Source organism: Convolutriloba macropyga, chromosome 6 (assembly GCF_964194025.1).
Source record: "Convolutriloba macropyga chromosome 6, txConMacr16.3, whole genome shotgun sequence".
In the NCBI taxonomy this organism is placed as follows: domain Eukaryota; kingdom Metazoa; phylum Xenacoelomorpha; order Acoela; family Convolutidae; genus Convolutriloba; species Convolutriloba macropyga.
In genome coordinates this window covers 33,934,401-33,956,883 of record NC_134473.1, presented here as the reverse complement: position 1 = coordinate 33,956,883, position 22,483 = coordinate 33,934,401, and the positions used below count along the sequence as shown (strand labels likewise).

The window sequence follows — 22,483 nt, the reverse complement described above, 5'->3', positions numbered from 1 at the left end:
TAGCCTCGCACGTTTTATTGAGCATTAGATGTACTACCCAGACACCACCATTCACGCAGTCTCTCTCCTATTTCACAACAATGTTTTATCAATCGGGAAGTCGACGTCACGGCAGGATATCAATGGATATTTACTTCAAATGGATTAAGGCCAATGCAAAAGCAAAACTGATTTAAGATTCCTCTATTATTTTGAATAATAGCTGTATGATTTGAGAGTAAATTTTATCAGAAGCTATCTGATACCGTTCTAACTGATGTCTCCCAACGTTTACCAAAATTCAGTTCGCGCTTAGGTACATCACATTTTTCCATGGATATAAAATGATGTGACTGTCAGGGTATATGAAAGTTGGTCTTGAGGGCTAAGTTTCCTTAATCTCTTGCAAAATCTTAGATTCTGTTTTATTCAACTTTTCCGATGTAGCGATTCTGATCAAAGTTCACGTCTTAAAAACGACCAACTTCTCTCATCAAAACCGATTCCAAGAAATTTTGAACACGCCATCCTTTCACATAACGTTCAAAAATAAGCAGAAGATCAGAACAGCCAGTCGTCCAGCAGCAATAAAAAATTATGCAGTTTTTCGTCTTGGATCCCTAGTTTTAGCTCGATAGATCTATTCGTATTTGCTACTTTTCACTTTCAGAATATCCTGAATTGACCTTAATATAGAACTTACTCTCTCTAATTTCTCTTCAACTAAAACATCCTCTTTTCCTAATGCGCCTTAACTCAAACCACCTCGTCAAGTTCGAACAGGTTATGGGTCAAGTGAAGTTTAAGCTGAAATAGAGGTTCTGGTGAGAGTAGTTTAAGTCTTGATAATTGGACAAGGGTTTAGGATCCATTCTTGCATGCAAAAGACTAGCCCACCATGTAGCGATGACATTTAACGCTACCAGTCTTGTGCTAATTAGGCATGATTGTCTTAACAGATGTAACGGCGATGAAATAAAAGCAGTGCGGTTCCAGTGCGTCAATGCTTCCTTACTGACGCGCCTACACGCGATAAGTCTGATGAGAAGTTTGGCCACACTTATAAGGCACGGAGATGAAGCAATCAAGGATGAAGCCCAAGAACTCACTGATCAGTGCATTTGTCGTTCATGACAGCTTTAACATTGTGGCGCTACCAAAGCATTTCCAACTTTGAGGGGAGTCAAAAAGCGAGAGATTACGAGGAGAGCCAGCACGTGCCAATATCGTCAAAGAACTCTTTTTATGATATTGGTATACGCTCATCAAATCGCAACGAGATAAATTTTCTAAGCGTAGCACTTCTACGCTTTCCACTATGTGCCGGAAAATGGCCGCCATTGATTCTCATAAACCTTATAGATTTTTGTACAAGAGGAATGTTTTCATTAAGCAATCATGGCTCAAACATTACACAGCCTTGCTTCTCTTGAAATAAAAAAAAAACTGACAAAAGGTTACAGAGAATCGCTAAATTAAAATTGTTTGCAAAAAAAATTGTCAACAATAAATAAAAATAATAATAAAATTGTAATTAGGAAAAAAATTTCCCGTGAATTTCAAAGATTCGACGTAAAAACAAATCAGTTATTTATAACCAAAACTAAACCACTGTCGGTGCACAGAAAGACTTTCTACTAAGTAAAACAAAAATAAAAAAGGACAAAAAAATGCAAAAAAAACGGATTAGTATGTGAACAAAAAAGAAGTCACGTTCAAAAGAGTTGTTTAGTACATGAATTGCCAATCGAACGTTGCCATATACATTGATTTTTCCGAAAAAGTCCGCTCAAAGATCCAAAAAAGAAGAAATTAATGAAAAAAATCCAAAAATTAACTTTAAATTGAAAAATATGAGCCGATTTTACACTTGAAAATTTTATTAGGCTCTGCAAACTTGTGGTATCAATTTCAGAAAGTTATATATTAATGCCGCATCGATTAAAAACAATTTGTACAAAAATCCAATTACAAGTAAAAAAAAAGTTGAGCCCAAACGACGAAAAACCGGCTAAAAACGGTTATCTAGATGCGCCGTTCTCTCAAGAACATTTTTCAAAGTCAACAAGTCAGTCACTGAACGCAGCGCATGATCAGAAAACTTCTCTCGCTTAGCAAAAATCTGTTCACCATGACAGCTTTTCTCACTTTCGCTTTTAGATCAAAATGCCGCGTGAACAAAACTACTTCCTGTAAAAAAAGACTGATAGAAAACCAATACTCCTCTTCGAGTCGCAAAAAAGACCAACAGGAGTAAAATAATTGCTAAAAACTTTGTTTGAGAGCAATTAATCATATTTAAACATAATGAGATCAAAAATTGGGGTTGCATAATAGGAACTAGATCCAAGTAAGTTGGAGGGATGTTGTGTCACTTACAGTTTGAACTGCGCGTTCTGTAAAGTCCCTGACCTCCGCCAACAGAAGTATTCACACCAGCAGAACCCCCACCTCTTCCTACTCCCTTGCTCCCCTAAATCCACAATTTAATGATCAATTTATTAAACATGCTAATTTAGGATAGAAAACAACAAAGAATTCATTGATAACATTTCCACTAAATTATAATGTGGTTGTTGTGTTGCAGTTACGAATAGAACTATCCAATGTTCTTAGAATAGTCGCATAGTTTCAACTTGAAATGTACGCTTGGAAGTAGTTTTATTTACTAACAAGTATGTATGGCTGGTTGCCCAGAGTGTTGCCATTTTTTCCAGTGCCCAGTCTGACTCCACTGGATCCATTAGGGTGCATCTGGTTGAGGTCTTGCAGTCTCCGCTGCCATAATGAACAATGCATGGAACTGTTGGGAACATCTTCATTCAGATCTAAACATTGGAATTAAACTTCGGTAACCACATAAGCAGAAATATTCACATGATTTACAACAACTCAGTCACGTTAAAAGAAACCAAGTTGGAAACCTCGCAGGACATGTTAGTTCTTACAAGCACGAGCTTTTATTCATACCAAGGTGGGGAGAATAACAACAAACATTTCATGTGTGGAAAAATGAAATAGACTGATTAAATGCGATTCATTAAACTGTTGAGCTGCTGTATTGATAAGCATGGTAATGTTACCCAAGTTAATTATCAATTAAAATGATTAATTGAAAAAATTTTATATAGTATATAACTTCAAATTAATCGCTTTTCTAAATAATTTTTAAGCTTTTCCGAAAGAGGAATAACTTCAAGTCTTGAGGATAAATTTTGAACATGCATTTTATATTTCAATTTTAAATGTGCCGACTACAGTCCAACTAAATCATAAATTCGAATTTTCCATCAGGAAGTCGTCCCATAAAAACTTCCGTGTCTTTGTAATTGTAGTGCAGAAGTACATAGCATCAGGCTCCAAGTATTTCTTAAAAAATTGATCAATTAAAACAAATTATTTATAAATTCACTGAAATTCGACTACTTAACATAACATTTCTTTTCCAACATTCCAATATAACCGTCGCCGATTTTTTTCAAAACAACACTACTTAGATCGTTTGATTTCAACCGCTACTTTTGGTTTTATTGACTCTGATATCCCTCGCGCAACATGAGATACTTGACCTAAACAGAAACCGAGGGCAAAATAGATTTTAATGTAGCCCTCAATAAGTTTTTTTTCAAGCACGCAATGCAAATTGTAAATGTTTATTTGAGTCAAAGAAGCTGAAATTCAATTGTCTGCGCTCTTGGTTCCAATCAATTAAGAAGAAGTCTAAAAATAAATTCGGTCATTTACTTATTTGGACTGCTAAAAACGGTCAAAGCGGATCAAATCAGCCCATGATATCTATTTACATAAGTAGAATCGGTTATGTTTGTTCGCACATAAGTACCAACCCGTCAAACAATTTGCAACTTTAAAACTAAATGTTTCCAACATTTTCGACAAAAACAGATGCTGAAATAAGTCATTTAACTTCTATAAGCTATGAGGATCAAAAGATAAAACTTTGCAAAAGAAACAAACCGACTAAAGGGGGACAAATTGCTTTCGAGCGACAAGCCGGGCTAAAAAAACGACAGTTGAGGCGTTCGACCTCTCGACTTCACGGATAGTAGTCCGGGATCCCACACACTCAGCTAAACCGGCTCTCCTATCGCAATTACAATCGCCTTTATATTAGGGACAGACTTAATTTCGGAATTTGAGCAATCCACATCAAGAAAAATCAAGAAGTCGAGAGTGATGAAGTCACACGAGAGAGAAATAATGTTCTAGAACAAAAGCGCAAAAACTGACAAGCAAAAATTTTGCCAAAGACTTAAAACGTTTACATTAATTGTCTGAACATAAGTTACTCTCCTCAAAAAGACTGACCGCGCAACACTGACAATCAATACAACTGGTTCCATAAAATAGAAAAGCGACCAAAAATCAATTTTTTTAAAAAAGATTATTTTTTGCCGAGACAGAACTACAGTCTGTAAAACATACCTGGACCCAAAATACCAAACAATAAAATACTCATAAAAAGAAGGTAACCATAAAAACCTAGACGACAGGAACTTCATCGAACATCAACATTCATTCTCAAGGCTCGTATATGCATAAAAAGATACAATAATTGGATAGATTTCTTCTTGGGCTCAATTTCAACTCAAAATTCACTCATTTGCAATGATTTGAATCAGAGGCAAAAATACAAAACATAACCGACTGAACGTCGGAAGAATTGCTCTCGAACGACTAGTGGGAGCTCTAATCAACTGCAGCCTGCTTCAGTCGGGGCACTTTTCATTTGACTTTTAGTATTAAATTTCCGCCAATTGAGTTCAGCTGCTTGAAATTGTGATTGAGAGAGAATTTTAGATTACGCGAAACGCAAAAAGTCAAGGGCGTAGAAGTCACTCGAAAAGTCAAAATTGTCAAGCGAAAATTTTGCAAAAAAAAGACACACACGTTTCCAATAATTGCTATGAGCTTCCTTCAAGAGCAATTAAACATATAAATAGGAACAAAAAGTGAAAGCAGTTCTGTCAAAAAATTAAAGAATTAGAATGTTTATGAAAAATGGAAAAAAATCCTTATGGCAATGTTAAATAAGTTAAGCTGAAACAATGTGAAAATCATATTCTAACTATAAACCCTCAAAACATCTGCAACTAGAAAAACGTCTTTTGTTGAGCTTAATTGCAAGGCAGGAAAAACATGTCTTTCGAATTAATAAAGTGAAAAAACGTTTGTTCCTTAGATGTGATAATTACGGAATCCTTCTTGCAATTTCAACAATTTAATGTGAATTTCCATTGATGTAGTGAATAGATTATGTGGATAAGAAACAATAAAGGTCGAAAAAGTTAAATAGAATTTAAATATTAAACCCTATTTTCCTCGGAAACCAAATGTCTCCTCAGCAATCGATTCAGTTTTTCCAGGATAAATTAAAGGCACCGCACTCCCATCTTTTCGCAAAAAAATCGATCAGCTAAAAACTTATGTAACCAAAGAGTCGGGCAGGTAAAAAGATCTGAACGCCACTTTAGTGGCAACAATTAAAACAGAATCGGTATCTACCAATTGGAACTGAAAGCTGTAGAGCTGATGTCCCAAAAACAAAATCAATACGACTGAAATCTGCGTTCATTGGAAAATCTAACTCCCAAGACATAAAGTCTGTTTAACGAGACAAAACTAAAACATTGATGGCAGATTGTCCGAGAATAGCTGCAAAAGCTACTTAAACCTGGAGTCTCATATAGACAACAAAAAAATAAGACAAGAAAAAAATTCAATTTTACTAATTGCTGAGATGTCGTGTTGTATAACCTGTGTTGTTTCCATTAGCTGCCCTCAAAAACCGTTCAATCAGAGTGAAATAAATTCAATTGACCTTAACTTCAAATAAAGAAAGAAAAATTCAATTTAGGAGTCAAAAAGTCATTTTTGAGATTGGGGTAAGTCGCGTGTGACAAAAATTTAATAATCAGAATCAATTTTAAAAACTCGCTGCACTAAGAGTAAAAATTGAATTGCGCAAGCAATTAAATCGAAACCCAAAGAATGAAATAACATAAAAATTGAAGTGAGCGTACCGTTGATACGACAAAATAAAAAACCTAGCCAAAAGACCCCAGCACCAACTTGAAATAGTATTCAATTGGGCCTCAGCCTAGGTCAAAAAGCGAACGAAAAATTCATTTCATCCTACTAATCATTTAAAATAAACACCAGAGGAAAAACTTAAAAACCAAAACTGATATTGATTTCAAGTTGCTACCAAAAAAATTTTTAAAGTAGACCTTGCAATACAATTATTTTCGTTCAATCAACGACCAGCAATCAATTTAAAAATAACCACACACACACGAGCGCACACACACAAACACACACACACACAAACACAGGCACGCGCGCGCACACACCACACCACACACATGCACACACGCACGCACACACACCCACACGCACGCACACACACCACACACGCACCCACCACACACACACATACGCACACCACACACACGCGTTCACACACACACACACGCACACACACACGTACGCACGCACACACACACACACACACACACACACTAACACACTCACGCACGCACACACACACACGCGCACACACATACACACACACACGCACGCACACACACACACACACACACACACACCACATACACACACACGCACGCACGCACACGCGTGCGCACGCACACACCACACACACGCACGCACACACAAACACACACATGCACACACACACACACACACACACACACACACACCACACACACACGCACCACACCACACACACGCACGCACACACACACACATACACACCACCACACACACACACACACGCACACATACACACCACACACACGCACGCGCGCGCGCACACACGCGCACGCACACACCACATACACACTCACAACAAACAAACACACATACACACACCACATACACATGCACGCACGCACACACCACACACACACGCACACACACACACACACACACACACGCACGCACAAACACACACGCACGGACACACACACACACGCACACACACACACACGCACGGACACACACAACAACACACACACACAAACACACACACACACGCGCACGCACGCACACACACACACACGCACGTAAACCCACACACACACACCACCCACACAACACACAAAAGCACAACACCACACACACACCACACACACACGAACGCACACATACACGCACGCACACACACACACAAACACATACACACACACACACACACACGCATCCACATACACACACGCACGCATAAACACATACACACACACAACACACACGCACGCACGCACACACATACCACACACGCACGCACGCATACACGCACAAACCACACACACAAACGCACGCACACACACACACACACACGCACGCTTACACACACACACCACACACACACACACGCACGCACACACACAAACGCATACAAGCACACACACATGCACACACACGCACGCACGCACAAACACACATCCACACACACACGAACGCACACACACACACACACATGCACACACACGCACGCACGCACAAACACACATCCCCACACACACACACACACGAACGCACACACACACAAACACACGCACACACACACACGCACGCACACACACACACACACGAACGCACACACACACACAAACACACGCACACACACACGCACGCACACACACACACCACACACACACACGCGCACGCACACACACAAAATAAAAACATTGATGCCAGATTGCCCGAGTCTCAAAAAGACAACAAATAAATAAGACCTAAGAAAAAATTTCAGTTGTACTAATTGCAGAGATGTCATGTTCTATAACCTGTGTTGTTTCCATTAGCTGCCCTCAAAAAAAGTTTAATCAAAGAAATAAATTTAATTGATCTTAAATTCAATTAAAGAAAGAAAATTTCAATTTAAAGAGTTAAAAAAACATTTTTGAGAGTGAGGCAAGTCACGTGTGACAAAAATTTAATTATCACATTGAATTTGAAAAAACTCGCTGCACTAAGAGCAAGAATTGAATTGCGCAAGCAATTAAATCGATGATGCATGAATGAAAGAACATAAAATTGAAAGTTAGCGTACCGTCTTATGGTTGAGACAATTAAAAAAACACAACCGAAAGACGCCAGCACCAACTCGAAAGAGTATTCGATTAGGCCTCAGCCTAGGTCAATAAATGAATGAAAATTTCATTTCATCCTACTAATCATTTAAAATAAACACCAGAGGAAAAACTTAAAAACCAAAACTGATATTGATTTCTAGTTGGTACCGAAAAACTTTCAAAGTAGACCTTGCAACACAATTATTTTCGTCCAATCAACGACCAGCAATTGATTTAAAAATAACCAAGAGACTGGACCAGCAGACCAATGGAAAATAAGGAGGCAGGCAGACAATATGGTTTCTCAAAACATATAAACATACAAAAACTTTGAAAAAAAAAAACTTATTAAAAATTAGCAAACATTGCTAAAACGTATTTAAAATTATTGAAATTTATGTTTTACACCATTTTGATCTGTTAAAAACCAAACCATGCTCGAGCGTTTTGGTTTGCTTTGCCACTAAAGCGGGAGAAACTACAAATATGTAGCAAACTTGAAAAAAATAGAAAATTCATTGCTTTTTTGGGTTTAAGTTGGAATTTCAAACTAATGTACCAAATTAGGCAGACATGATAGCAAATAGTAACTTGTTTTATTTAGACCACCAGGCTCTATGATCATTGTAAATTGAAGACCCATTTAAAAAAATCTCAAAGAAAACGGAGAAAAACATTTAACCTGAACAATTTTGGGCTCAAAAAGTGACCGTTTCACCTTGAGTTCAGGCCCTTTCAACAACTTCAGCCAGCACACAACGCTCCTAAAATTTGACTGAAGTCAGCAAAGTGACTCCAATACGACTCCCTGAGCTTTACCTGTTCATTCAGTCTTGACACCTCAAAGTCATCAAAAAATCTGAACACATCTTACAAATAAAGACAGCACCAATACAATCCGGAGTTTGTTGATTGTAATAGAAACGTAATAATAGCCGACTGAGAAAATGAAGCGGCAATTAATTATATCAATGATCTTGTTAAACTCTCATTTTGCCATTTTTCAAGAGCACAACTTTCTGTCGATTAAATTCAGCTATCAGTGATGTTCGAAACTGAGCAAAAGCATCAGCAAGCATATACTGCTCGCAATACATTTTCGGCCAAAACATGACTAAAACAAACGAGATTCTAAATCAGGTTTATTATAAGTGGTTAATCATTTGCGTTAAGTTCCACTAAAATTATAAAACTTCCGAGAAAATTCATACAAGTCGAAAACAAATCAAAGAATATCTTCACACAGCGGGAAATTATCACAAGCTTAATTTAGTTGTTGGAAAGAGGCATTCAACTGTAAATGCATTCGTATATTTAATTCGGTAAAGAATTTGACTCGACAGATTATAAAATGATTAAATAGTGTTTGAATTTCAAGAGCTCTGCTTTAAAAACTATTAAGTCACCTCAGCAATAGACATATAGTAACTTGGTTTACAATCTGGCTGACTACAGATAATTGTTCAGCCAGTGGAAATTTCTAGGGTATTCATTTTCATCATCTATCTTAATAGACTCCGGTATAAGAACAAATTTCACCTAAAGTAATTCATTACACAAATGGAACAGATGTCTTTCGTCTAGAGAAAAAAACATTTCATTAGTCTGACAAAAATAAACTGATGATTCCAAGATATTTCCTTTGAGTTTTTTGTTTCTGGCTGTATTTCAGTTTATTTATATTATTTGCAAGAAAAGAAAACAAACTCAAGGAGAGCTCTGAATTTCGTTGGTGTTACACAGTTATTACTGGCATTCCTATCTTGTAAGTGAATCGAAACAACAAAAAGAAGACAGTTTGCAGAAACAAAGAATTAAAAACGTGACATAACGTTCATAACATAACCATTACGCTCACATTATCTCTTGTTAAATTATAGAGGTGTTACGAGAGAAAATTTTCAAGTTCAACAAAGGGTGCAAAATATACACACTGTAAGCGCATGATAAATCATTTTAATTGCAAGAAAACCTTGGTTTTTCCATTTTCCGTTAACTTCAAAATTGTCACCGTCAGAATTTTGTCTAATTCTGTTCAAAACTTTCCACATAAAATAATCTACTTCACAAAGCTTTGCAGTTTATCTACAAACCGTGATTGCTACAGGCCTGCCCATACCGAATTACACGGACGCGAAAAAGACAGAAAATCGATTTTAAAAATTGTCCGTCTCAAATAACCCCTGAAAAGCCTCTGCATAAAACTCTGCTACCTACAGGGCTGTTAATTGATACATTTTACAATTTCCAAGATGTCTATAACCCACGGCTCAAATCTCTCATTCTCGCTCCACTATCGCACAAAGCAAAGCAGACAACTCATCATAAGCAGTATCAATTGGGTATAAACATAGAACTTAGAGGAGCGGTTTAGTGGGTGGGGGGGGGGGGGGGGGGGGGGTCGAGAGGGGTTAAGTTTGGAGGGGTTAACAAGATTTCAAATTATTTGCTTGTCCCCCGTAGAGCTATCTATTCTGCATATATCTAATTAACCACCACTTGCCAGACTGTAAATTCAATTTAATTACACATGCAAAAAATAATTGCTTTTTATTCCTTAAATCTAGGCTTAGCATAAAATATATCCGACTCCAAATAATGAAAAAAGCAATTACCACTAAGCAATATATTCTGCAGCGAGAAAAAACTTATTTTACATATCTACAAGACGTTAAACACCAGGTTGTTTATTTCTCAGCCAACAACTTCTGAACGCACATAATAAACTGCTTCCTCCCTAAGGAAAAGTAATACCGCCGCTAATTAGGCGCCGTGCCCTTTAACCGTAAATCTTTCCACGATTTAATAAACCTTAAAAGCCGAATCGCCTGTTTCCATGGGCTCTTTTCTGTGCCCCATTTTCAACTACTTTGCACTTTTCAACTCTTATCACCTCACTTCATTGCCTGTTTTAAAAGAACAGATTTTCACAACGAACCGGAACAAATTGAACACATTATCAAAACCCCCCTGCTAAACACCACCACAACCTCTAAAACTAGATGTTAGACAGAATAGAAGAGAACTGGATTTGTGATGTAGGCAAAATACAGAAGATCTATGTTTCAACTCAAAGCGCCGCCCATTATAGACGCCTAGCTAATTTTGTCGCAGTGAGAATTTATTTTCCTAAAAAAGGTAGCAGAATCAACGCACAAGACCGACAATTGCCTCCGTTTTTGGACAGAATGATAAATCACTTAACACTATCAATACCAAGCTTATAGAACTATTTTAATATATTCATCACAACAAAGAATGACGTAAGATAGCAAATCAGCTCTAATAAATATTAACCTAATTCAACTTAACCATTTACGTAACGAAATAGGAGCCCATATAAATGTGCAATATATCAACTATTGATCTTTTACCCTCTACGCCCATAAAGCTTTTACTATTCTCATTCTGAGATATCTTGTGATATAATCGTGTGATAAATCAATTCAAATCATCATTATCGCATAAACAGACTTACTGGTGAAAAAATACAAAACAAAGAACCCTTTGAAAAAAGGAGCCTATACAAAGAGCCTATAGAAACAAAGCGCATATACTTTTCCACAGCTAGTTCTGATCTTTCACTTAATCAAACCTATTCCAAAAATTGATGAGAAAATATTGCCATCATCCTTAGTCGTTAGCGTTGTGATATGCAAAGAAACAACAAAACATAGCCGGCAGATTGCCAGAATAGCTGCGAAAGAATAGACCTGCGTGCCGTATAATAGAGATACAAACGTACAGATCTAAATTGAAAAAAATCGACGCCGCTCAAAAAACTAGGCTAAAAAACATTCAGCGATAAATCAATAAAGGTTGTTAAAATTCATTCCACAGAAAACTCTTATTAGGGACCTTTACAGCACATATGAGTTCCTTTGACCTTAAACAAATTCAAATTAAACCTAAGTTTTAAAGTGCAAAAGTCATTTTATTGAAAGAGGTAAGTCACGTATGATCAAAATCTAATCACGCAAAAAACCTAAAAACTTCCGCTAAAGCGAGTGAGAAATGACGTCACGCGCGCAAATCCCGTTAGTGAGGGGAAGAAGTCATTCAGAAAATTTGACTTTTTCAGCTTTGCTGTGTGAACAAATGTAAAACGAAAAAAGAGCGTCAGACGACGAAACAAAAAACATAGCCGGGAGAATTCCGGAAGCGACTCGAACCGTAAAAACTTTACAAAAAACATAAATTGCAGCTGAAGTCATTACCTTTTGTATCAAACCATAAATTCATCCCCCCCCCCCCAGTCTGATCCAAAAATTGGAGAAAATTAAACCACTGTCACCAAAAGAAACAAAATGCAGCAAAAATATTTATCATTGAAAACGTTTGGTAACGTTAGAAAAAGTGCAACATAATTAGGATGGTCAAAACACTGATAGGCTGAAAAAGCTGACAGGGCTATCAATTGCCCTCAAATAATTCATCAATCTAATCTCAAAAGATCGCGAAAGCAAAGCGGAGTTAAATTTTTCAAAAAAATTCTGAAACTTAAGAATCAGAAAATTTCTAACCTTGCAAATAACACAAAAACTTTTTCCTTATTGTATATATGCTATAGAACATGATTTCAAAATAATTCAAGAATTAAAATAATCCAAGAAAAGCGACAAAATAACATTCCAAGGCAAGAAATCGTTTAAGAATACCAAGGCCAGAACAGAAAATACAATAAAAAATGATGTGGGACTTTTGGAAAAGGCTTGCTAGCAAATTCTCAGCACTGCCTTATGTTCAATGAAATAATTCAAATTTCGTTTCAATAGAAACTTCAATCATTTTTAAGCGTTAAAATAATACAAAATTTTAACGCTTAAAAATGATTGAAGTTTCTATTGAAACGAAATTAAATCCCCTCATGTTGCAGAAAAAGACTAATTCTTGTAATTAAAACAAAAATACAGACAAAAAACTGAAGAAAAATTGAAAAAACTGCAAAAATCTGATTAGCAAATGTACAATTTTATAAAAAACAAAAATATATCGAGGAAGAAAGAGGCTTGGGGCATATGAATTAACAACAGGAAGTTGCCATATTAACAGATTTTCGGCTAAATTAATAGAAAAAATGCCAAAAACAAAAAATACCCGGCAGATTGCCGGAAAATAGCCGCCGTTGATTCCAATAAGCATGATTGGGATTGAACGAATAGAATATATTGAAAAAAAAAGATTTTTGTACAAAAATATTTTTTAAGTCCGATTTATTTTGATGGCATTTCGTAGTTGAACATACTTCTGTTTCTTAGAGAGAGGCTACAGGGGCTACTATCAACACCGATAAGCATTAGAGGTGGTAACTAAGACTTATAGGAACGACGTTCAAATAGCGGGCATCTAAAATTGGGCTTTATGTGTTTATCCCGTTTCTATTTCTGACTTCAATTTTTTATACCGACTCTGTTCATTTTGAATTGCTTTGCTTAGCAACTGATGTTCAAATTCACTTTTAGCAGAATGAGAGAAGAGAGAAACTAGCCTAGAGAAGTCAAAAAGATTTCACGCAAAATGTCGAAAAAGCGGCAAAATGGTAAAGCGAAAAAAAGTTTGACGAAGTAAAAAAAAAAAATACGAGCGCAATAATAGCCGGCTGAGAAGATGAGGGCGGCTATTAATTAAAAAATAGAGAAATAGGTGCCTATTTTGAACTTGAAACGCGTTTTCAGGCTCTGCAAAACACGGTGATATTAAATTCCAAGGTTTACATTTCCAAAAAAGCATCGAATAAAAATCATTTCTACAAAAAACCAAATAACAAGCAAAAAAATTGGGCCCACTTCGACGAAACAACGGCTAAAAACGGTTATCTATATGGGCCATTCCGTCAAAAACTACTTTTCAAAGTCAAAAAGTCATTCACTAAACGCAGCGCATGATCAAAAAACTTCTCTCGCTCAGAAAAAAATAGTTTACACAGCAATTTTTCTCACTTTCGCTATCAGCTCAAAACAGCGTCTGAACGAATAGTACTTCCAGTGAAAAAAACCTTAAGAAAACCAATACTCTTCGAGTCGTAAAAAACCAAGAGCACCGCAATATAGCTACGCTCAGCTTACAGCTTCGCAGCTATAAAAAACTGTTACCCCAATTAACGCAACTGTAGTTAATTCATGAATGTGAACAATTTTTCAATTGCATGTCTAACTCCAAAAGCGCCATGATACTCGCATTTAACAGTTACAAAAAATTCAGCATATCGGAAATGGATTGGCTTCATAATCGGATCATGCATTGCTCAATCTCTGACTGACTCAGACCATTTTGTGATTTCCAAATTCAAAAACAGTGCTGGAGGGCAGAAAATACAGCATCTAACTCTAAATAATGTTCGAAATTTTTTACAGTCATTTTTCGCCATTCAAGAGCAGCTAGCCAGCCAAAAAAAATTATAATTCTATTTGCCTTTTATTTAACTAGGTTAATAGCAATATAACATTGCATAAAAATTACAGGTACACCAGATCTCTAGCTTTTAAGGTGAGGGGCAATATTACGGTAAATTTGGCGAAGGAGAATGCTTTCTCGGGGTTAATTGTTAGGGAACACCCATTGTTGAAACAACATAAGCAAACGCTTTCAATAGTATAGTTACGGTAGCATGACCAGCAAACATAAAGCTTAAATTTCGATCAAAGTCCAATCTAACTATGCAACTGTGTTTCCACGAATGCCCAAAAAAACGAAATCAGTTTGATTATTAGATCGAATTCATTCCTGTTGTTGATGGAATATTCGGCGAAAAGTTCTACATGGTCGTTAACAACTTTTCTTTGACCACGAATTTGCCTAAAATGTGACGTCATGGAAATATTTTTACATTCTGTCGACATCCCTATCGACAACCAATCATAGGAGAACAACTGAACTACACTTCACGTGAATTAGAACTTAAATGGAGCGAAAAACAACAGAATCAGTTAAATCGCAAAAAAAATTGGTCACATTAATTTGACAATGAGCGCATCCATACGTAATTCATTCGTGAACGTTAAGTAACCTCTTACGGTGTCTTGTTCAATCACAACAACTCAGCGATTGTACTGTCTAACTATACTTTGACTAGTTGAAAATAAATTTTTAACATTCACAATCTCAAACTTTAACATTCACATTCTCAAACAGTGATCGTTTCCGTAATTTTTGTAATAAAAGGAAACTTGGCATGGTCACAGCCAAAACTGGCCCAAGAATTTTCGGTGAATAGATTGGGCTATTAAAAAAATATCGCGCAAATTCATTGTGACTGATTTAACATGGATTTATTTGGATATTTCAAGCGAAAAAATATTTGATTCAGAGACGCTGAATGATTAAAGGTAACTGCCAAAAGATAATATCGGTAGATATTTGAAAACGCTGAAACAAGCGGCAGCGTAAAACTTCTAAGTTGGAGAGCAGCCGTTAAATCAATTGATCCAACACATTCCTCTAACATCTTTTAGTCCCTACAGTGTTAGTTACTCTCGTTAAAATTCAATTTTAGTCACGAATTTTACAGAGATTAGAAACAGCACAAAGCACCAAGCACTGATCGAATTCAAATAGTCTATGAGCTCATTTTACTCAGTATTGATTACATAGGTTTTACAAAACAAAAACTGAAGAATATCTATAACTGGAGAAATTATAACAAATCAATGCTTATACAGTTCTCTAATGGGTGTGTTAACTACTAATTATTAGCTTCTAAAGTACGAGTTATCACAAATTTTGTGTTCTAAAAATCTAATTTGCCCACTTTAGATACTCAATTCAATTTTAACCTACTTTTTGTATCTGGGAGCAGCAGCACATTCTTGCGTAGATGCACAGTTCATGTTTTATAATGCATACCAATTGTTCGGCATGTCGACAGAATTGAAAATTCAGCAAATTTTTACGCAAAAAAAACTGCTCTAAGGCAAAAATTGGCGAATAAGTTTATACAAAAAATAACTGAAAAAGTTAATTTATACGAACTAACATTTTTTATCTGAGAGTTTAATTGCATGTAAATAAATTTAATCGTCTTCGATGGCCTCTCTGTAAGTATTAAAGCCTCTCTGTAATTGAATAAAAGTTTTTATTCAATCAATTTTTCCAATGAATAAAGCAACAAATTTTTTGTGCGATGAATGATACCAGTCAGAATACAACTGCAAGCAAATATTTGAGACAAAAAGATTTTTCCTGCTAGCAGCAGAAAAAGTTGGAAAAGAAAGGGAAAGCTTAAAAGTTCATATTTTTATTATATCCTTACTTATTCGCAATTGCTGAAGGCAAAAAAGTAGACAAATGGTGCTTATTACAGTTCGATGTCGATAAAATACATGAAAAATCCTGTGAAGACTGCTTTTTGACGGACGGTCACTGATGATAGGAACGAGTATTTACAAAAATGAACGAAATATGTTCACAAAGTGGGAGCAAAACCTTAAGCGCAGAATATGAGGTTCTTATTAACGACAGCGATTGCTTGCTTGTAGACCTCAATCAAAACAAACTCTTCGGACCTATTGCTCTCTAACGAGGTGCCGGCGCTACACTAGCCACCGACTTAAGACTAACTGATGGGTCATGTGGTCAAGACATGAACTACTGTACACCATACACTTTGCCTGCCGGTGATACCGGTGTGCTGTGCATCTTGCAGACAAATAAAGGTCTCACAGAAAATCATTGCGACACTGCCATTAATATTCAATCAAAAATTTCGAAACCCCTGTAGGTTTTTATTTAAATTTTTTTTATGTTTTTGATATAAAAATTGTTACCATTATTTGCTTACACGTTTTCTCATTTCTCTATTTTTGGTCTAACATATGAGGTTGCTTTTGGATTATTACTTTTTTAATTCTCGCAGAAAATTTTAAAAAAGATGCTCTGTTGTTGTTAAATTTTTTTTTACAGGAAAGAGAAAATATATTGAGAAGCAAAGAAGTACTCCTCTCAAGCTGTTCTTGATCAGGCATGTTCGAACTATTTGCATATTTACAAGATAAATGGTTATCTTGCAAGATTCGTGCAAGACGAATGGTTATCTTGCAAGATTTTGGAAGAAAATCGTGCAACGCGATGCATCGTCTTGCATGATTCTGCCAGAATCTTGCAAGATAACCATTCGAAATCGGCCCGGCGATGCTCCATCGTGGCAAAAAGTATCGTCACATCAGTTAAAAACCAAGAAAACATTAGTAGCTCCGCTCTGCTATCGTTCTTCTTCTAAAAGCACAACCCGACCTAAATCATAGCTTCAAACCTTGATAGGAAATTCAAAAAGTATAGCATAAATCAATACATACTTCGAGTGCGCAAAGAAAAAGCAGCAAAGAGATTAATAGCAAAAAAATCATTGCGCTATAAAAGCAACGCATTTCTACATGCATCAAATACGAAAGATTAAAGCTACAAGATTCAAAAAAACCTCAGGGAAAGAATGATAGGTCATCGGTACTCACTAACAAAAAACACCCCCAGCACAAAAAGTTTATTGTGTGCTACAATTCAGCTCTGAGGTTATGTGCCAGATAAGGTGTAGGCACATTGTACAAAGGATTGTACTAATGCTGAAATTTTCTTTTAGAGAAATAAAAAGACCTTACCGTCTAAACTATTTTCAAATCTGACATCCAGAAATACTTTGTGGCCAGTTGTCAATTTTGTCCCCTTGACATCAGTACCATTGGCTTCCAAAGAAAGCTCAGCGTCCACATTAAACCACGTGGGTCCAACCGGGTTAGATGCTGAATGGGGCCCATTATTATTATTTTTAACTGCACCGTCAATTTGTGCCATATGATAGCCTGGAACTTTGCTCAGAGGGATCCATACATAGCCAATTATTGTGTCCCAAATTACGCCTTTATTCCACAGCTCGACCAACAGTCCGTTCGGAACGTCAGTCTGGTTGGGTACATTTGAAGGGTTCTTGTATCCAGAGGCGGGCAACCCAATTTCAAACATAAAATCCTGCTCCCAACATGGTGTAGATCCTTTTACACAGACAGTTGTGCTTTTCACGCTGTTGAGTTTAAGAGTAATGTAGGTATTGAAGCGCTCTGCACACAAACACAGGGTACCAATATACGCTCAACGTTTGAAATATGTTAGTGAATATATGAATGGAATTAACCCAATTTCCAAGGGATGTAATTCATCAACTTACCTGGCGCTCCAATCAGTTGACCTTTTTTCACTGAAACACAACAGTACTTCCTAATCACACATTCATACGCATAGACTGTTCCCTGTATATACTCATTCTTAATACAGAGGGGTAATTTTACACGCGATACTTAGATAAACACTAATCTAATGAACACAAAAAAGGAATAGCTTATCACTTGTAAAAAAAAAGGTAGCCGGATATGTTCTACTCAACAACCTTTCATATCGCTAAGGTAATTTCTACAAGATGGGAAATTTGCATTTTATTTAACCTCTTTCTCTGAAAAAAAAACAATGGCCCATATCTGAATATTCAGATTCTGCCGATACATGATTTCCCAATAGCCTGATAATGATGGTCCATATGGAAAGTTTTTTAATTGTAGTGGTATTTCTTTAAAAGCGTTTTCGTAAAAATTGAGAAACTTAATTTTGTTTTCTCAATTAATTAATGTCAACGACTAATTGCTAAAAGCAATTAGTAATTCATCCAACTTCTGCTTTGTATTTGGACTACACCTTAACTCGACAAAACAATGGTTTTCAAAGTTCTAACTTATTGTTTCCACGATAAACCTGTGAAATTTAATTTTATGATTAAAATTTTGTTTTCTGTCCCATCAACGTAAATTGCATCTGTGGAGTACAAAAAAAAGCAGTCAAATCATTTTCTGCATTATATTGGCTTCACTAAGAAAATGGCAAAGACTATGATTTCGATAAATTTTCCGAGATGTTTCTTTCTATAGAAACAGATTTAATTAGCAGATATGAAAATCGCAAGTAGACCAATCCACACTTTACTTTTGCCAACAATCATTAGAGAAACATGTGACATTCAATTTGAAAACAATTTTTTAGAGAAACATGTGACATTCAATTTGAAAACAATTTTTTAGAGAAACATGTGACATTCAATTTGAAAACAATTTTTTAGAGAAACATGTGACATTCAATTTGAAAACAATTTTTTAGAGAAACATGTGACATTCAATTTGAAAACAATTTTTTTAAAAAAAAATTACCCGATGTAAGCTTCTGTAACTCTCTATTTCTCTCTATTGAGAATACTATTCTACTAACTGAGCGAATTTTTCATAAGTCAAAAGCTTTTCTGTCTACTCCCGTTTTCAATCATAAGGATACAATAATATTGTTCCTACATTTTTTTTCAAAATTGGGAAAATATATGCGAGGCCAGCTCTCTCTTCTTCAGTGATATTTTACCTTTTTGGTTACGCATCGCAGAGAAAAGAGAGAAACATAATTTTGTAGATTTTAAAGGCTAGATTTGCTTTTTATATAAAAAAACTACTGATATAAAAATTTTACTGCAATTGGAAAAGGGGATTTGTTTAAAAAATTGATAGGAAAAGTGGAACAGGAAAAGTTTTCTGCGGATTCAGGAGGATATCAAATTATCAAATTATATTGGTAATATTGCAGGGAAAATGTTATTATAATAGATTACTATCATTTACTTCAATTATACAAATTTGTTTGAAAACAAAACAATATAAGACCGAAGATATAATATGAGTATTACTCTTTATGGTACAACATAATTGATATTGCATGTGGTGTAATATCTGTTTAAATCATATCAAAATGAGGGCGGTGATTTTTTGTTTTCACATCAAAAATTTTAAAAAAAAAATTGCTTTAATTTAAGTTTTGGAAACCTGATAGTCAAGAGAGCTTTTCTTAACAGAACACAGAAAAATTTTCGACAAATTTGAGACGTATGTTGTAACATTCTGTATTACGCACAGTCTCGCACGAGCCGTCTTGTTCACGTCATACCTATTGTTCTGATAAACTTCAAGAATTTTTGTTGAACATATACCTAGAATTAACTTGAATCAAAATTTCCCGAAATTGATTTGTTGAAAAGCCACAAATTTATCATTCAAGCGTTGAATACAACTTCTTTAGTTTCAAATTCTTGTGCATAAGGGTCGGAACATCACAAAGGCCCGCAAATTGCCGTGCATCTTTGTTACACCATTAAAGACACTAACCAGCGAGTTCATTAGAACATAGAAACTAAGAAAAGCAAAGCTTCCTGGTTTTAGCTGCTCTCTGTCCGTGAGTCAAGTCGAATTTGTATAACTAGTTTTATAAACTTAAATCGGACAAAAATTTCTATCATTTAAAAAAGTTTGTTTTTGAACGGAAAATATTTGCGTATAAAATAAGTACGAGGAGTGTATAATTAAATTACCTGATACAGATAGGAACGACATCTGAGCCCCGATTAACTATACCAGCCTATAATAAAGTAGGACAGTAATGCAAAAGAGGTATTCACTTAATGCTAGTAAATAAACACTGATTGTCTCAATTTAATGGATATGGTTAAAGGTCAAACCGGCGCCTTAACTCAAACCAGTTCGCCGTTAATCGATAAAACATCTCAAAATGAACTTCAGTCAATTCAAAATGAGTTTTGTTGACGTGAATTCCTCGCTTTTTATCACCGTCAATTGCGTATGTGTCTGACTGCTTGCGTAAAATTGAATCTGTCTACGTTAATTGAGTTAAAGATAAATAAGTTTTTCGCCTGGCTGTTAGCGATAACGGATACGTTTAATCAAGGGCGCTCAAGGCACCCCTCGTTTAATTAGAATAAAATTGCACAGTCGCAACTTCTGTCAGACAGCAAGAGAAGAAACTGCGGGAAGCAAATTGGGTAGGGTGAAAAAATTCGCCGTATTTTCTCTCTATCTCAGCATATTTATCAAGGTCCATTACGCTTTTCCATTTAACCCATACCTCACTGAAAATAAACAACAAACAAAATTGTCATCATACAGGGACTGAAGCTTATTTAAAAATAACAATGGGATAGAAATCTAAGTCTCGAGCTCATTCATCGGAAGACGATAAATGTCTACATTATTAAGATCTACAATTGTGCAAATTATGTGCTTGATCAAAACGGTGGCAATGTGATAGATTTTGCCAATTCTGCAGCTATGATAAAAGCCTGAAGAGAGCAATTAATAATGATTAAAACATCGGTAGTCAACTAATAGCGTATATTTAAACAAACATATGTATTAATTCAAAGCCGATTCTGGCAATGATCAGCAGGAAACCAACCAAAGTAAGCGAATAAGAGTTATTTTTTTTAAAAAAAACCTATACAATATAGTATAAAAAAGGATTGGATATGGTCAAAACTTTCAAAAAACTAATCTGCCAACGATGCCAATTCTATCACAAGACATCGCTATTGGTGAGTTCATTTGGTAAGATAAAGAGTAATTCATAATTGATAGTTATTTATGCCCATTTGTAATAACAACATCAATGGGTACAATTCCTTCAGCAACAATAGAATGGAACACATACGGATTCAGTGAAATAACGAAGCGGAAATCTAGCTGATAGCTTCAAATCATTTCATACTACGTCACGCCATAGCCTATAAGCCGGGCGAAATACTACTGACTATATCGCAACGCAAATATGAAATTGTATTTTTTTAAAAGAAAAAAAACTAGCTCTATACGCGGAGGGTAAGTGTATGTAAGAGGTCGTTAGACGTTATGGGAGGAAAACATCTACACTGAGAATTGCTTTTGAGTTATTTTTCTATTTTGGTAAACGAGGAAGCAGCGTAAAAAAAGAATTACCCCGCAAATATTCAATACTTTTCTTATATTTGCCACTGTAACACGCTATCTCTTATTTCTCCACCTTTCTCCCTTTTCCCAATGTGGCCATACAAGGAAAACATTTGATTTCATTCAAGCTTTGATTTGGAGCGAAGTGCGAATTGAATTCAATTCTTATCTATTACAGTGGTTGTAAACTAATTTCTACGTAGTAATTGAAACCAACCCACCCGCCCGCTATATCTTTAAGCATACATACACGTAGTTAAAACAATTCTTTCTGTATTGATCAATTCATTACAAAACAACAGCAATAGGTCCAAAGTTCGCAAGATGGAAAGCATAAAGACAAATGGTAACTATTTGCAAAGCTTGCTGTTAAGAATAGTTAACAGTCGAAAAAGCGGAAGACTCTTACCTTGCAACTCGTTCCGATAGTATCTCGAAGAGTTATTTAGCAGCACACAGAAAAAATTTAAAAGTACCTAAGTGAAAAAGTAACGCGACGCGGAATTCCCTCTTTTACTATGGAGTATTGAATTACTCCCAACGTGCTAATGTTTTTCTATTGGTAGTGCATCGATTCACAAACGCGCTGGTTTAGTTAGC

At 35.8% G+C, this 22,483-nt stretch overlaps 1 protein-coding gene across 5 annotated transcripts in view; it reads right to left on the bottom strand.

The window, feature by feature from the left end:
• The window catches only part of LOC142341632 (protein unc-13 homolog B-like), a 238,982-nt gene extending 217,166 nt beyond the window's left edge, over positions 1–21,816 (bottom strand). For all 5 annotated transcript variants that reach the window (XM_075392735.1, XM_075392737.1, XM_075392736.1 and 2 more), the window contains exons 1-5: positions 20,476–21,816; positions 18,250–18,279; positions 17,687–18,142; positions 2,653–2,807; positions 2,359–2,452 (exon numbers count right to left, since the gene is read on the bottom strand). In XM_075392735.1, the coding sequence (XP_075248850.1) occupies positions 2,359–2,452; positions 2,653–2,807; positions 17,687–18,142; positions 18,250–18,279; positions 20,476–20,497 (757 nt within the window). In that variant the 5' untranslated portion in view covers positions 20,498–21,816. The remainder of the gene's footprint in view (positions 1–2,358; positions 2,453–2,652; positions 2,808–17,686; positions 18,143–18,249; positions 18,280–20,475) is intronic.
• Between the last annotated feature and the right edge of the window lie 667 nt (positions 21,817–22,483).